This window comes from Polistes dominula, unplaced genomic scaffold (assembly GCF_049000335.1).
Source record: "Polistes dominula isolate Pdom_NZ unplaced genomic scaffold, Pdom_raw_medaka contig_77, whole genome shotgun sequence".
NCBI classification, from domain to species: Eukaryota; Metazoa; Arthropoda; class Insecta; order Hymenoptera; family Vespidae; genus Polistes; species Polistes dominula.
The window spans coordinates 6,352,055-6,368,054 of NW_028301152.1; the positions used below are offsets into that span (position 1 = coordinate 6,352,055).

General features: G+C 27.9%; 3 protein-coding genes across 5 annotated transcripts; 2 read left to right on the forward strand and 1 right to left on the reverse strand.

Annotated features, from left to right (window-relative positions):
* Positions 1-86: 86 nt before the first annotated feature.
* On the reverse strand, positions 87-7,551 carry LOC107064273 (uncharacterized). 2 transcript variants are annotated; one of them, XM_015316724.2, is made up of 9 exons: positions 7,391-7,551; positions 6,559-6,877; positions 6,159-6,290; positions 5,358-5,520; positions 4,961-5,139; positions 4,458-4,838; positions 3,988-4,093; positions 2,771-2,889; positions 87-2,701 (listed from the first exon to the last, which is right to left on the reverse strand). In XM_015316724.2, the coding sequence occupies exons 2-9, from the start codon at positions 6,847-6,849 to the stop codon at positions 416-418; spliced, it is 3,657 nt and encodes a 1,218-aa protein (XP_015172210.1). In that variant the 5' UTR covers positions 6,850-6,877; positions 7,391-7,551; the 3' UTR covers positions 87-415. The 2 variants fall into 2 exon arrangements, with proteins under 2 accessions (XP_015172210.1, XP_015172209.1); XM_015316723.2 differs by having other exon boundaries at positions 6,559-6,881.
* Positions 7,552-8,093: 542 nt separating this feature from the next.
* muskelin (muskelin 1) lies at positions 8,094-14,111 on the forward strand. Of its 2 annotated transcripts, none has more exons than XM_015317017.2 (12): positions 8,094-8,318; positions 8,551-8,620; positions 8,813-8,955; positions 9,200-9,404; positions 9,494-9,686; positions 9,959-10,194; positions 10,295-10,575; positions 10,657-10,831; positions 10,925-11,128; positions 11,223-11,414; positions 11,496-11,738; positions 11,866-14,111. In XM_015317017.2, the coding sequence occupies exons 1-12, from the start codon at positions 8,230-8,232 to the stop codon at positions 12,097-12,099; spliced, it is 2,265 nt and encodes a 754-aa protein (XP_015172503.1). In that variant the 5' UTR covers positions 8,094-8,229; the 3' UTR covers positions 12,100-14,111. The 2 variants fall into 2 exon arrangements, with proteins under 2 accessions (XP_015172503.1, XP_089034067.1); XM_089177941.1 differs by having other exon boundaries at positions 8,228-8,318; positions 8,565-8,620.
* A 415-nt stretch (positions 14,112-14,526) lies between these two features.
* LOC107064359 (proteasome subunit beta type-2) lies at positions 14,527-15,695 on the forward strand. The gene is made up of 3 exons (XM_015316995.2): positions 14,527-14,726; positions 14,845-15,201; positions 15,437-15,695. The coding sequence occupies exons 1-3, from the start codon at positions 14,636-14,638 to the stop codon at positions 15,610-15,612; spliced, it is 624 nt and encodes a 207-aa protein (XP_015172481.1). The 5' UTR covers positions 14,527-14,635; the 3' UTR covers positions 15,613-15,695.
* The last annotated feature ends 305 nt before the right edge of the window (positions 15,696-16,000 follow it).

Here is a 16,000-nt window from a genome sequence, read left to right on the forward strand (position 1 = left end):
AATTGGACAAAAGTGAAAGATATTGATATACATATTGAATAATTATACTAGGATCATCTAATAAGGTATAATTTACAACATACAACTTATCTTGGTGAAAACTCTATTTGTGTTTACAAGTAATGGCATTATGATAACAGTAAATGACATTGATTAAAATTCCTCCATGAAATAGTTGTTTGTCGAATGATCATAATAATAGTCATTCAAATTCTTATTATGTTATACATTTTCTTCCATAGTATTGATGAACAATATAATGCAACTCTTAAAGCAAAACAATAGCTGAATAGTTTCTAATATTTATATAATTAATTAAAATGATTGACCTAAAAACGGCTTTTATTTAAATTTGCCTTATCATAAAAAATTTTTTGTAATTTTAATGCCAAGATTAAATTATCTATAAACAATATTATAGAATTGTGTCTCCTTCGTCGATACCTAACATCTTTAAATCATCAGGCCCAGGTTGCGTATCAGCTTCAGCTTCCGCTTGAGTTATTTCAGGCGGTGGTTGATCCATGTATTCTGGTCCATACCCAACACAGCCTAACATACTGTACATAGATGAATACATAACGTTACTATCTTGCTGACTTTGCTGTTTACTTTCAGCTGTTTCTTCTTTAGGAAAAATAATATTCAAAGCTTCTTGTAAGTCGTCAGGTAAAGGAATGCTTGGATCTGGCCGTTTCTCGGTAGGCTCTGGTATATCTGATATATCATGAGTTACTGTTTCCACCGAAGGTAACGTAGGAGGTGGAGGATTTTGATGATTTGTAATAAAGGTTGGTGGACTTTGAATTTGTGGTGGAGGATTTGTAATGAATGGAGGATGTGGTTGCATAGGAGGTCGCAATACTTGATGAGGTGGGAAACGTGGTGCAGGTTGCATAAATGGTGGCGGAGTAGACATAAACGGGGGTGGCATAGGTCTAGTTGAAGTAAAGGTTGGCCTACTTTGTATATGTGGTTGTTGAGGTTGTTGAGGTTGTTGAGGTTGTTGCTGTTGTTGCTGTGCCTGTACTTGTGATTGTGATTGCGGCTGTGATGTTGGTTGTTGTGATGGAGGAGGTTGTTGTTGTTGTGGTTGACTTGGAGGGAAAGATGGTGGTGGTCGATTTAAAGGAGGAGGAGGATGAGAAGGTACCGTCACTTTTGTTGTACTTTGAGTTTGTTTTTGTTGTTCTATTATTGGTTGCTCAATAACAGTTTCTTCAGACTGATCTTCAATCTCCATATCGACAACCTGTTGAGTCGGTTTTGATTCATTTAGAACAGGTGGTGGTGGAGCAACTAATATCTTCATCGGCGGTGTCTTATTTGCTTGATTAGCATTATTATTTAAATTAACTGGCGTTGCCAGTTTTGTTATATGTACTACTCCAGGTGGATTAATTATTTCATTGGGAACTTTAGGAGTATCTTCAAATTTGCTTTGTTGATAAGGCAATGGAGCAATATCTTTTTCAGGTAACTTTGGCTCTTCTGTTTTTTTCTTAAACAATGGTAATCTACCAATGAAAGGTAATTTTCCTTTTGCCACCTGTGCTGACTTTTTCGATTGAACACCACCCTTTTTTGATTTAGAAGCTGATTCATTTGTCTTTTTCTCAAACTTCGATTCATCATTCGAGGAATTATCATCTCTTCTATCTTTTTCATATTTTTCATAATTTCTCTTAGGACTATCACGCCAGCTTCTTTCTCGTCTCGGTGACTCATTTACATCTCGTTTTCGTCTTTCCTCGTAATAATCCCTTTCCCTGTCTCTTTCTCGATCCCTTTCCCTGTCCCTGTCACGATCTCTTCCTCGTCTTCTTTCGTACCTACTATATCGATCATATTTGTCTTCACGCCTATCATATTTACGATCACGATCATCTTTATACCTGTCTCTTTCACGTTCTCTTTCTTCTTCTTTTTCAGTGTTTTTGCTTTCTGATGGCTTTAAAGTCATATTCACTTGTTGTTTTGTCCAAAAACCCATGTGTGGTTTAGGCATCTCTTCTGGTTTAGGTAATTCGATTGGTTTACTCGGTAATTGCTGTACTTTGTCCTCCTCTTTTTTAATCCAAAATGGTTTTGGTGGTTCTTTTGGACCCCATGCTTCCAAATTGTCTGATTTTTTAGAAAAACCACTTTGATCATGGTCTTCTTCTTCTTCTTCTTCCGTTATCATTTTTTCTTGACTTTGCGTTCTATTACTTATGGATTTAATTTCTTCTTCTTGCTTGGCCTTCAATTTATCTCTTATTGAATTTAAAAGTTGTCGATCATCCGGTTCTACGGTTTGTTGTTCTGGAGTAGACGCTTGATGAGCTGGTACATTTTTTGGCCAATGATCTTTTAATTTAATTCTATGATAATCGATTTCTTCATTTAGGATTGCTTGAGTAGAAGCTTTCATTTTATTTCTCATAGCTACACGTATACTTTTGGACATATCTTGATCGGAATCAGATTCAGAATTGTCTGATTCACTAGAAGTATCACTGGCACTACTCCTGTTTCTACGTTTCTTTGACTTTTTTGACTTCTTCTTATTTTTCTTAGATTTTTTGGACTTTGGTGGTGGATCGTCATCCTTTTGTTTTTGTAATTCCATTTGTATTTGTTTGTGTTTCTCCTCGGAAAAGGCTTTCTCACGATCTGCCATCCAGTCAGTTTCCCAATGCGGATTTTGTTCGACAAAACGCTAAGAAAAGATACAAAATTGAAATTATTTTGCTTTATTAAAAACTAAAATATGTTTAAATTTACTTACAGAAAAATTCTCAGAATGCCTCTTAGATTTCAGGTGTAAACTTGCGCAATGGAGATCTCCAATCCAGGAATCACAGAGATTGCAGTACCATGCAGTTGCTGCACTGAAGAACTGTAGTCCTATAATCAAAGAATATTTCAATTAGCATTACTTAAACTTTAAAATATGTAAACAATTGTAAGTTCATAAAGAATGACCTTATGTTCTGCCACGACACATTCATGTCACTGAAAACAAAAATAATTTATTAAATGTTGATCAACAAATACTTGGATATATTAAATATTCTTCATAAAGTCCCACGATGTTTGCTGGAATTGTGAAAGAGGAATGAAAGAAATATCTTTATTGCTTTTTTCGTATTATCATACAAGTAATACATACAATATTAATACATAAGTATATAATTTTAAAAGAAAGAATATACCGTAATTGTGTAACTAATATTATTTGTTAATTGTATCGACGTAATATTATTGGTTTTGTATATTTAATAAATATTTACGGTATATTTTACAAAGATTTTTATATAATACATCACGTTTACATATCATACATATTTTACTTGTTCATATTGTCGTGTAATTCTTTATTAATTATTACAATTAAATTTAAACATAATATAATATAAAATATATATCTTCACTAACACTATCACTGTGTATGTACATTAATATTGTACGCAGATATCACATCTTGATACCAGACACAAGCCTATACATGGTGATTTTAAATATGTGCTTATATGAGAAAAAGAGAAAGAGAAATAGAAAAAGAGAAATAGAGAGAAAAGTAAACAATTTCAGTAAGACAAACCAAAATTTCAAAATTCTTTGAAGCTGCGCCTCTCAAAGTAGTCTAAAATCCAGTGCATCTGTATAGAGCATATAACATTGCTAATAAATTTATTATTCATAATCTATGAATTAAATATATAAATTGAGTTAAAAATATTAAAATATTTAAATAAGTTACATATATAAAAATACTCAAATAATAATTGAATTATTTCTTGAAAATTTTAGTTTCTTCTAAAAATAGTTTAAACAAAATGAACACTTTATTTCGTTGTATTTATTATATTTAATATATGAAGAAAATTTATAAGCAATGTATATATGCATAGATTTCTTCAATACATACCGGATAACACAGTGTTTGTGCACAAGCTACGGAATTGTATTCTATTAGTAATTACCCACTGAAATTAACCATACCTTTGATTGGTGTTCTTTTCGTTGGTAGTCCAGGATAATAGGGCACTTCTTTTTCTGTTCCCTCTCCATTCTGCTCATGCCATGGCATATCAACTATCTTGCGTTCCTGTAGCATGAAACATTATTTCAATAATAATTCTTAATATTTATTGTAAAAAGTTTGGTACTTTTTGGTAGGTATTGATTTGATGCATCAATCAGACTATGTACCAAGTACCTGCATATATAGCTCATTAGTGTAATAAAGCATCCACTTATAAATATTTTTTGACTTATAAAGATATACTCCTAACCGAATCCATTTGTTCTCTTGTAACTCAAATCAATAATTGCATATATTCTGGTTCCTGTTTTAGTAACTGATAAATATTATTTGTCAAAGTGAATTTTTACATAGAAATTTTCTAAGTCTACTTGTAAACGATAAATTATACAACAATGAAAGATCAAAATATAATATTGTCACTTACTAAGCAAACTTCTTTGTGCTCATTGCTATGCAGATGATTCAAATATTCCTTAGCCGTTTTAGGGAATATATCACAAACTTTGCACCAATGCATTTCTGGATCGTAATGTACGAAATTGTACATGGGTTTAGAATCTTCGGGAGATCGTCTTTCTCTACCATCTCTATCAGCTTTGCATTCTTTATCGGAATCCGTAGCTGATGATCTGTCAGGTGAATCAGACTTTCCTGTAGGGAAGTCTTCTTTTGGACTTTTTGAACGTTTATTCACTTCCAATTTAAACTTGCTTTTTAAATCATCTACCGTGACTTTATCGCCAATGATTCCAGTGAGCATATCAATTACATTATGTATTGACTTCATTTTGTTTTGTATTTCAATCTAAAAATAAAAAAGACCGTATAGAATAAATATGAATATCATACTTAAAAAATTCTTTTATATAACTAATTAGAAACAATCGCACAGTATCATTTGGAATATATATATACTTAGTAGTTTACCTGAAGTTTTTGATTTTCTTTAATTATGCGATTGTTTTCTCTTCCACCTTCTTTACCAATTTCATCACATTGTTGTCGTAAAATTTCCAGCTCACGTTGTAACGTAGCAGATTTCTTGACATATTCTTCACGCTGCTTTCCTAATGTTGCTTTTTGTTGTTTCACTTCAGCTGCGATGGCTGTCATACGATTAATTTTAAAGTACAGATATATTATAAAATACATTAATAAAGATATTTCGGATTACTTAAAATAATTTATCGTAACATGATAACAAATATAAAAAGAAAGTCATGTTAAAATTAAATCCCGTTCTTTTAACTAAAGATTTTTAAATAAATATTTAAAAGTTCTTGTATATTTGTTTTAATTGGTACATTATTATCTAAAATAATACCTTCTTTTTTAGCATCTTCAGGTCTTGACAAAGATGTCACTAAACCAGAAGACCCACTATCCACAGCTCGTGATGATTCTTGTGCAGTTAGTGTAGGTGGTGGTGGTGGTTGTTGGCTGTTATATGGTACCTGATTTCCTTGCCAATTTGGTGGAGGATAATCCTAACAGAATGAATATTTTCATTCAATTTTAAATACATGAATGGTGCTTCTTTTAACCCTTACCTTTACTTGTCCATATTCAAATCAGAACTTTGGATAATACATGGAAGATTCTTGAAGATGAATCATCTGGTCAATTATAGTAGTTTCCTTTTTGTTAACCAATAAAATAAATAACGCGAATGTTATACTTACTGACGGAGCTGCTGAGTTTGTAGTATAAACGAAGAAAAATGGTGTTTCTGTTTATTTTTCTTTTTTTTTCTTTTTTTGTTTCTTTGCGTTTTTTTTTTTAAATGACACTAACTTTCCAAATCGCGTAAATAATGTAATGATTCACATGTATATATATATACATATATATATATATATATACATATACATATATATACATATATAAAGTAATACCATTGATTGCACATGGGCTTCAGAAAACCCATACACTTTAAACATCTTGATATAGAATTTATTTATATCAGATTATTAAAATAAAATATCATACTATTCTATTAAAAAATTTAAACATAAAGAAGTCACACAATCATTCAACATTGCCAATCATAAATCATACATCTATTTTTTAAAGTGCAATCATTCGTATACTAAATTAAAATAATATTCTTTGTTAATAAACTTACACTGCGATAACTAGTTGGTTGTTGATAGCTGTAATCGTACCCTTGTCCATAGTTATAGTTATAGTTGTTGTATCCTTGATTATATGCAGGTAAAGGTGGTGGTGGTTGACTCGTATTCGGTGGTGGAGGAGCCTAAAATGAAAATAGATGAATAATGTGATTTGAAATGAATATAACTAGTTAACATATTTTTAAAAATTATTTATTAATATTAATCTTTTGTACTATGATTTAATGAGTGAAGCTAAGAGCCATATTTAGTACTATATTTTATACTTATTATATTTGGTCTGTAAAGCAAGTCTCACATGTTGTTATAGTGCGAAGGGTTAGCTATGAGAGATTATGTTATGAAAAACTTAATTTAACATTAACAAATATTATAAAAAATCTATTTTACCTGATATTGATTATGGACAGCGGAAACATAACCACTAGAACTAGCAGAAGGAGCTGCTCCTTGAGACTGCGACGCAGTTTGTTTCCAGTCTTGTTGAGATCGATTACTTTCTTTTCTTCTTCTATCTCGAGAACTTGAACGCGACCTTCTATCTCTCGATCTTGATCGTCTATATCTGGATCGTCTAGGAGATGGAGATCTATCATATTTTCTAGATCTTCTTCTATGCGATGAATCATCTGAATCGGCACTTGGACTCCTAGGACCTTTGCGCCTAGACTCTTGCTCCATCTTCTATTTGTCTTGGTTAATGAAGGATCTTTCTTTAAAAAATTTGACAAAAATAAGTCTCCATAATTTTAATTACTAAAGAAAAAAGAAAAAACCATATATAATAAATAATAATTAAAGAAAAAATTTATAACCAAAGGTTATAATTAGAGAATATCAAATATACTTAGTTAAAGTATAAATAAATTAAATTAATCAATTTCATTTAATAACACAATTACTAAAATTTCGGTTTTTTTTTTGTTATACATTGGGTCACATTTTATTAGCTTGCCATGAGGTAATCCGTATTTCTAATTTATTAGATATAATGCAATCTATTGGTATATTATAAATAATTATAAATGTAACCAAAAGATTCGTTGAAGGATTACGAACGATATTTCTAAATATCTCATTAAATTAAAGAATCCATTGTAATTCATTTAAAGAAATCGGAATACTTTTTAGATACTGCAATGCAGCCATTATCATTTCAACGTTTTAATACACGCCGTATGTTATCATATTTATATTACATCTTTAATTAAAATTAATTTACCTGTAATATATAAAACCGCTATTTTTCTTCAATTTTATATTTTGTAATCATTTGCTATCACAAGAAAATAATGTCAAAAATGCTTGGTCAGAAAACACATCACGACTTTCCAAGTGAATAGATGAAGCTAAAGTATAATGGCGACTTTTAAGTATTGCCAACTGTAAATATTAAATCATCATTAACAATTTCAAACTTCAATGTGTAGTTCTTTTTTTTAAGTATATTTTTATTCGACACAAACAATTAGATGTACGAATTAAAAATATATTTATAAATATTATTAATAATAATATTTTAAATCTGATTACAATTTGGAACTATTCGATGAATATAAAATTTACTATAAATCATTATCATTGTGATTGCTCTCACTTTGTACCACTGTAATCAAAGTAAATATTTTAATGTTATTAATATTTATTATTCAATATTCCATTTAAATGGTTACTATTTCTACTTCAGAAAATGCATTCTTATTTATTACTATTATTCAATTTATAATAATATTTTTTTATTATTAAAAAAGAATTTGTAAAAATCAGTAAACTGTTAAAGAATATATATATATATATATATATATTGTTATTCATATAAAGATAAAAGAATAAATATTGTAATTTATTTACAATCTTTTGTTTATTTTTTACTATTATACTTGCAACATTTTTCTCTTTTTATTTTTTTTCCTCTTCGCTTTTCTACCTTTTCTAATTAAATTTTTTAAAAGGTAGTTTAGCCGATGGGTGATATAATATTTTGCATTAGTATCACAAAATGTACCCCCTATTTGATCTTGGAAGGAATTTTGGAAACACCCTGTATATCAATGAAGTAACATGGCGACTGACGAAAATAGTAATTTAGAGGAAGTTTTGGAATATAAGATTTTTAAGTACTCCAGTTATACAGCTTCTTACGTACCTGAGTACGTAAACACATATTTTATTTTTAACTATTTAAATACATTTATTTATTTACTTAATTCGTTTGCGATTAATTAACGAGGATGATATGGCGACCGTTTAACCTAACAAATTTATTCGTTTTATTTCAAAATATATTTTGCAAAATAATGATGCGTCGATTGAAATTATTCAAATAAATCGTAACGAGCTCGTATTTAATATCTTTTTCTTTCTTTTTGTTTTTCTTTCAAGGAATATTCTTGTAGATAAACCGTCAGATCAAACTTCACGTTGGTCTTCTGACAATGACCATCCTAATCAGGTAAATATTTCCAAACATTTTGTTAGCAAAATGATTGAAAACCTTATTAATCTTCGTGTATAATTATATCAAACGTAAACAAGTAGATATCATGAAACAATTACTTATAATAATTCATATATGTTTCATTATTTAATTATAAATACAATAAATGATAATAATTGCTATCATCTTATTATTGTAATATTTTAGTTTCTTACACTGAAATTACAACGTCCTGCCATTGTTAAAAAAATTACTTTTGGCAAATATGAAAAAACTCATGTATGCAATATAAAAAAATTTAAAGTGCATGGTGGATTGGAGCCCGACTATATGATGGAACTTTTAGTAAGGTAAAATATTATTTCATGCAGAATAATTAACCGTTTGAATTCTGGGGTCTTTAAAAAAATCGTGTTTACGAACGTCAAATGGGGCGACAACATATGTTGCGTTTCAATAACATGACACTTTTCGTTTAGAAAATATAATAGCACGATCATGTTACAAGGATTTCAAACAGTTAAGAAGTTTTAGAAATGATTTATTTTCATTTTTTTTTAAACTTGTTTTATACTTTTTCAACTTATTTTTCAGTGGATTAAACAATGACAGTACAGCCCAAACGTTGGAATTAAAACACGTATTAGGTCACGAAGGAAAATTGTTTCCCTGTAGATATATCAAAATTATTCCTGTACATTCTTGGGGACCCAATTTTAATTTTTCCATTTGGTTTGTACGCTTGCATGGTATCACTGACCCTAAAATTGTACAAACTGCTATTAGCTGGGTTGATATTGTAAGTACTTGAATAAACATTAATTATTTTTTAATATAAATCAAAGATCAACTAAATTTAATTTGTTTATATATATATATATATTACAGTATCGTCAAAGAGAAGTAATAAGGCTATGTATGAAACATTTTCGAAAATTCGAACAACCAGAAATTGTTCACACTTTGCAAAGAATCACAGGCGTTACTTTGGAAGATCCTCGGTTATCTATGCTGTATGATTTGTTAGTTACCAAAGGTGATCATCTTCAGGCAGAAGGTTTTATAAGCAACGCAGTCATGTGTAAGCTAGTTTCTAAATATGTTCTTTTTACACACTACACAATATACATAACTTATTTCTTCTTTAATAAAAATACTTTTCTGAATATTCTGCAAAAAAAATCCAATTACTAATAAAATTTTAGTTATTTTTTTATTTTTAATAAAAGAGTTCTATACATTTATTGATATTTTGATAATTTATGTTTTATTACTTTCCCTTTCGTAAAAAAACTTCAGATTATTGTCATTTTTTTATCTTTACGCAAACAAATTTCATAAATTATTCTATAGCTGGACTACTGAATGACTATATCAATGCTCAGACCTATAGAGCGGTTTGGAAAAAATTATCTACGGGTGAGCCTAGACCTGGAATGAGAGGAGGACATCAAATGATTCTGGATCCAACTGCTGAAATGTTGTATCTATTTGGTGGATGGGATGGAAATCAAGATCTTTCAGATTTATGGGTTTATGATATAACTGCTAATCAATGGATCCTCCTATGCAAAGATACTGAATCAGTAGTAAGTCCTCAAATTCAAGGTGATATACTTAATAAGAAAGGTTTTTGATCATTTTTTTATTGTTCAAACATCCAAATTAATACAATGTATTATAATACAGGGTGGACCTAGTGCTCGATCATGTCATAAAATGATTCTTGATCCAGAAAGACGACAAATCTTTTTACTCGGACGATATTTGGATACACAATATAGAACACCAGAAAACCTTAAAAGTGATTTTTATGTTTATGATATTGAATCAAATAAGTGGACTCAAATATCAGAAGATACTGGTGTTGATGGCGGGCCTCAACTAATATTTGATCATCAAATGTCAATAGATACTGAAAAACGAATAATTTACGTATTTGGCGGTAGAATTCTTGTTTCATCTAACACGTAAGTTATTATATATAACTTTTAGTAATTATTAAAAAATGTTATTTATTTATAATAGGTTAATATTTAATTACTATTTAGTTCTGAAAATCATGCAATGTTAGCTAATTCAACGGAACAAATATTTTCTGGTTTATATTCTTATCATGTGCCGACTGGTACTTGGAATCGACTCGCTTGTGATATCGCAAGACAGGGTCCTTCAGAAATACCAACTATTAGGTCACGAGCTGGTCATTCTATGTTGTTTCATTCAGTAAGAATTCTTAATATTATCAATTATTATATAAATAGTGGAAAAAATATATTATAAAATTGAAATTCACTTCTTTTATTATTATTTTTTCAGGGTGAACGAAAGTTGTATATATTTGCAGGAAAACGAAGTAAAGAATATTTAAGAGACTTTTTTACTTACGACGTAGATACAAATAAAATAAACTACATAAATTACAATGACGTTGGTGGGAGAGATAGTGATCGTCTTCCGGCAGCTGGCTTTACTCAAAGGTCAACAATTGATCGAGATCTTAATGAAATATATGTTTTGTCGGTTTGTACTTAAAAATTTCTATTTTCTTTTATATATATTTATATGTATATATATGTTACAATGGTACATTATATATTAAAAAGATTTTATATAGGGTTTAAGTAAAGACAAAGATGAGAGAGATGATAATGTACAGAATTCTTTTTGGGTATATACTATTAAAAATAACACATGGTGCTGTATTTATCGTAATGACAATTTTGGTGAAAAATATTGGACTAAAATGCAAGATTTTGAACCATGTCCAAGATTTGCGCACCAGTTAGTTTACGATGAAATCAAAAAGGTATATATAAAATTTGTTTTCAATTTATACGAAATGTTACGTATATTTTTACAAAAATATATTTATCTTCATATTCGATAGGTTCATTATTTATTTGGCGGAAACCCAGGACGATCTTACATTCCAAATTTACGACTAGATGATTTTTGGCAATTACAATTATGTAGACCGTCTCACGAGCAAGTATTACAAAAATGTAAATTAATCATTAGAAAACATAAATTCGAAGAACTTGCTTTAAATAATAGTGTTGAAGCATTGGAATATTTACAAACTAAGGTGTCCGAAATTATTGATCATAATGATAAAGAGCAAGAGAAAGAGGTATTAGAAAATTTCTTGTTTATACATATTTACCATTTATATTGAATTTATATAAGCGTATAAAGTTTTTTTTTTATCAATGTATCAAATGTATCAACGTATTCATATATTTATTCAAATTTAACAGTTTCAGTTATTGACGTCCATACTATTTCGCGAGCAAACAAACTTAGTGGATGAAACTGCAGACCCAACTTCTTCTACTGTTTCAAGTAACTTTATCGATATAAATACAGATCAATATGTTAAAATAGGCAAAGTTCATGCTTTGAGAATAGAGCTATACGACAAACTTGCAGAATTTTTTCCCGATTCACTTGCACAACCGCGTGTTAACCTTATCGATCTTGTGTCATTATGATGCAATAAATATTAAAAAAAGGAAACATCAAGTACGTTAACATTGACTATAATATATCCAGTATAAATTGTTAAATGATATAAAGCAAAATCAGTTATTTTTTTTCTCTCTTTTTCTACAAGGTTATTTGTTGTAATATTTACCATTATTTCACATATAAAACCGCAATTTGTACTGCACTTTTTTTACAAATTTCAATAGAGGTATAGGTTAGAATTAATTAGAAAAGTGATATTTGCATTAATTTCTTCTCGAATTAAATTTAAACATGATAAATTTAAATTTTTTGATGATATTCTAAGGCAAATATAAGGAACAGCATTAACCCATTTGCATTCACAAGTGTTTTCTGAGCGGTAGATAAAATAATTTAGAATTATTAGTGCGTCATTGGCAAATTTTACGTTTTTTAAACCTTTGTGAATGGAGCAGTAAAATAGTCAGCTTATTTTTTTCGTATACTGCTTGTTGTAATGATATACCAATCAATTGTTTATTAGATATTTATTCAATAGATACAGATGTTACTATTATTCTTATTTTATGTTGTTAAATAATATACAAATTTTATGTTCATAGAGTATACTTATTTATTAATTATTATTTTGTTATTAGATATTGATTTAATTTTAATTTTGTAGCTAATAATTGCTACTTCTAATTTAAATTAAAAATTTAAACACAATTATATTATATTATTTAAGATTAAATTTGTGTGGTGATACAACAGATAGACTGACTATCGATCGAGTGTCTCTGATTTATGAAATTAATAAATTTATGATGCACATGGGTTAATATTGTATTTTGCTGTTGTAAATTGTTGCTTACATATATAGCAAAAAGAGTAGTCAAATATTGATGATGTATTTTTTACATATTGACATATTTGTCTTAGAAGTAAGGAAACAACAAATTCGAAAACAAATTAATATATATATATATATATGTTAAAAAGAACAAAAATTAATCTATAATAATAAGTTTTTGCTTTGTATGATTATAAATATTTATTCTTCGTAATATTCCTAATAACATTGTATAAAAATATTTATTTTCAATCTTTCGTGACTTCTTTTTATTACCATCGTTTATTTATTTGATGTTCAAGTTAAATTTACTACAAATACTGTTTCATAAAAGCAGTATAAAATATATATATATATATATATATATATATATATATATATTTAAAAAGAGATTCATGTACATTAATACTTGATAGTACACTTTAGCTTATACATCAAAAAATATTGTAATCCTTATTATCTTTATTAAATGAAATATCTTTATACATTGTACTATTAGAATATTATAGAGAAAATAGTAAATAAGACTTTTAAGTTACCTAATTTATATAAAACTTCATGTTTATATTATTTTGTATATATATATATTTTATCTCATGTAAAGAATGCTACACACTAAACTGCTTTGATGTTAATTAATTTGTATAATATATGCTCTCTCATATCTTATAATAACATAATATGTAATATCCTGTATATAAATAGTATACTTTATTAATATTTATTTGCAAAAGTTAAACGTAAGAAGTGATTAAACTAAAAAACAAAACAAAAAACATGCTACAATATTGTAATTATTTGCTATACTAATGAATTATTTCCAACATATAAAGTACATTCAGTTTTTGTATATATATTTCTGCTTATTCTATAAGATGTTAAAAATTTGTGATATGATTAGAAGTAACGAATGATGAAAAAGACATTAAGGAAAAGAAATAGAGCAGTTACAGAATTAATTAGGATTATTCATACGCTATTGGTTTATGTTTGTCTATTATATATAAATATATATACACATATGTCAGTTAATTTATAATATAAGAAATTAATATAATTGTTAATATTTTTTCTCGCTTGCACGCACTCATGTGTATGTACAAAGAAATTTTCTATGAACAAGTGTGAAGTTTGAAGACCTATTATATCTTATTTATTTGTTTAAAGTGTAAAATAATAAAAATTATGCATTTTTCTAATTTACATTAACCTATTTTATTCGGTTTATTTTTCATTAATTATAATATATAATTTTATCAATTATTTATTTATATAAAATAATAATTTAAAATTTAAACCCACGTAAAAGTAGATCCGCAACGATCGCAGTGCTATCTAGTAAGATATTTAGTAAATTAAAGTTTATTATATCACAAAAGTTTTGATAAAGAATTGTTATATAATAAAGTTTATTATATAACAGCTAAAATAAATTAAATTATATTGCTATGATGTCCAAATATATGTATAATTATATATGTTTACATATAATATATTTATACATATAATTTTACTAATAATTGTAGTCTTTTTTACCGACGTTTACAAATTGATAATTAGCTTACTTTCCCGATCGATAATATCAGATGTCGCTGCAAGTAGTAAAACAATCGCTATTCTATCTCACAATATAATATTCGATGAATTAGCCTTTCGAATAGAGTGACAGGCGTTTTTAAGAACTTGTACATTCTATCGAGTCGAGTGATTTAAAAAATAATTTAAAAATGGAATGTTTAATTGGAATTCAATTTAAGGATTTTGTGCTTGTAGCCGCCGATATGACAAATGCTCAATCTATTATGGTTATGAAAAACGGTAAGATAAATTTGATTAAATTACTTTAGACAATTCAAAAGGATTACCAAGAATATTTTTGATTAAACCTAAATTTTTAATTTAAATATTTATTAAATTAAGTTTAACGTTATTTTAGATGAGGTGAAAATTCATAAAATGTCAGACAAACTTGTCATGGCTGTCTCCGGTGAATCTGGCGATACAACTCAGTTTTCAGAATACATTGGAAAAAATATACAACTTTATAAAATGAGAAATGGTTACGAACTATCACCACAAGCGGCAACTGCTTTCACCAGAAGAAATTTGGCGGATTATCTTAGAAGTCAAACACCGTACACCGTTAATTTATTAATGGCTGGATACGATGACGAAACTGGCCCACAGTTATATCTTATAGATTACTTAGCTTCTTGCGTTAAAGTACCATATGCAGCGCATGGTTATGGTGGTTTCTTTTCCCTTTCTATATTAGACAGATATCATAGTTTTGGTAAATAATTATTATGTATTTTATATAATATTAACATTAACTCCTTACACTATGATTAAAGCGTTGACCTGTGTGCCATAATTCTGTGCTATATTTCATGGTTCTCATGTTTAGCCCATAAAGCTTATTACGAGTTACACGCATTGTTGTAGTGTAAGGGATTAATTAATTTTATCAAATTTTATATTTAAAGTAAAATATAATACTTTTCTTTCATTATTTTCAATTATTACAGACATGACTGAAGAAGAAGGATACGAATTGATGAAGAAATGCGTTAGAGAAATTCATAAGAGACTTATCGTGAATTTACCTAATTTTCAAGTTAAAAAAGTATCCAAGGATGGAATAAAAGATATGAAATTTATTACAGCACAAAATTTAGCTGTCGAAGATGCTGTTAAGGTGTGATTAATTAACATTTCATATTTTCATAATATTGTAATTCTGATTATAAAAATAGGGATAATTAAATATAAATCAATTATCTATTACAGAGTAATTATTATTTCACTAGATTTTTACTACTAAAAAAAAATTACCATCTACTATTGTCAAATTAATAAAATTATGTATAATATTAATATACATATATTTTAAATAATAATGCATTGATTAGATTAGTTTAATATGAAAGGGTATTACATTTCCATGTTTACATTAGTAATATTACAGAAAATAATTACATATATAAATATATATATTAGGTTTAGAAATTAATTCGGTGTCTCTTTAAAACAACTTTATTTGTTTATGAAGTAATCGTTAATACTTTTGGCATCTCTTCTAATTTTTAGAG

Coding starts and splice junctions, on each gene's coding strand:
- LOC107064273 (XM_015316724.2), bottom strand. CDS start 6,849: ATGGAGCAAGAGTCTAGGCGCAAAGGTCCTAGGAGTCCAAGTGCCGAT. Junction 6,291..6,558: donor CTGTCCATAATCAATATCAG/GTAAAATAGATT, acceptor TTTTCATTTTAG/GCTCCTCCACCACCGAATAC. Junction 4,094..4,457: donor AGCACAAAGAAGTTTGCTTA/GTAAGTGACAAT, acceptor TTCATGCTACAG/GAACGCAAGATAGTTGATAT.
- muskelin (XM_015317017.2), top strand. CDS start 8,230: ATGGCGACTGACGAAAATAGTAATTTAGAGGAAGTTTTGGAATATAAG. Junction 8,319..8,550: donor ACAGCTTCTTACGTACCTGA/GTACGTAAACAC, acceptor TTTTCTTTCAAG/GAATATTCTTGTAGATAAAC. Junction 9,687..9,958: donor TATAAGCAACGCAGTCATGT/GTAAGCTAGTTT, acceptor ATTATTCTATAG/CTGGACTACTGAATGACTAT.
- LOC107064359 (XM_015316995.2), top strand. CDS start 14,636: ATGGAATGTTTAATTGGAATTCAATTTAAGGATTTTGTGCTTGTAGCC. Junction 14,727..14,844: donor TATTATGGTTATGAAAAACG/GTAAGATAAATT, acceptor ACGTTATTTTAG/ATGAGGTGAAAATTCATAAA. Junction 15,202..15,436: donor AGACAGATATCATAGTTTTG/GTAAATAATTAT, acceptor CAATTATTACAG/ACATGACTGAAGAAGAAGGA.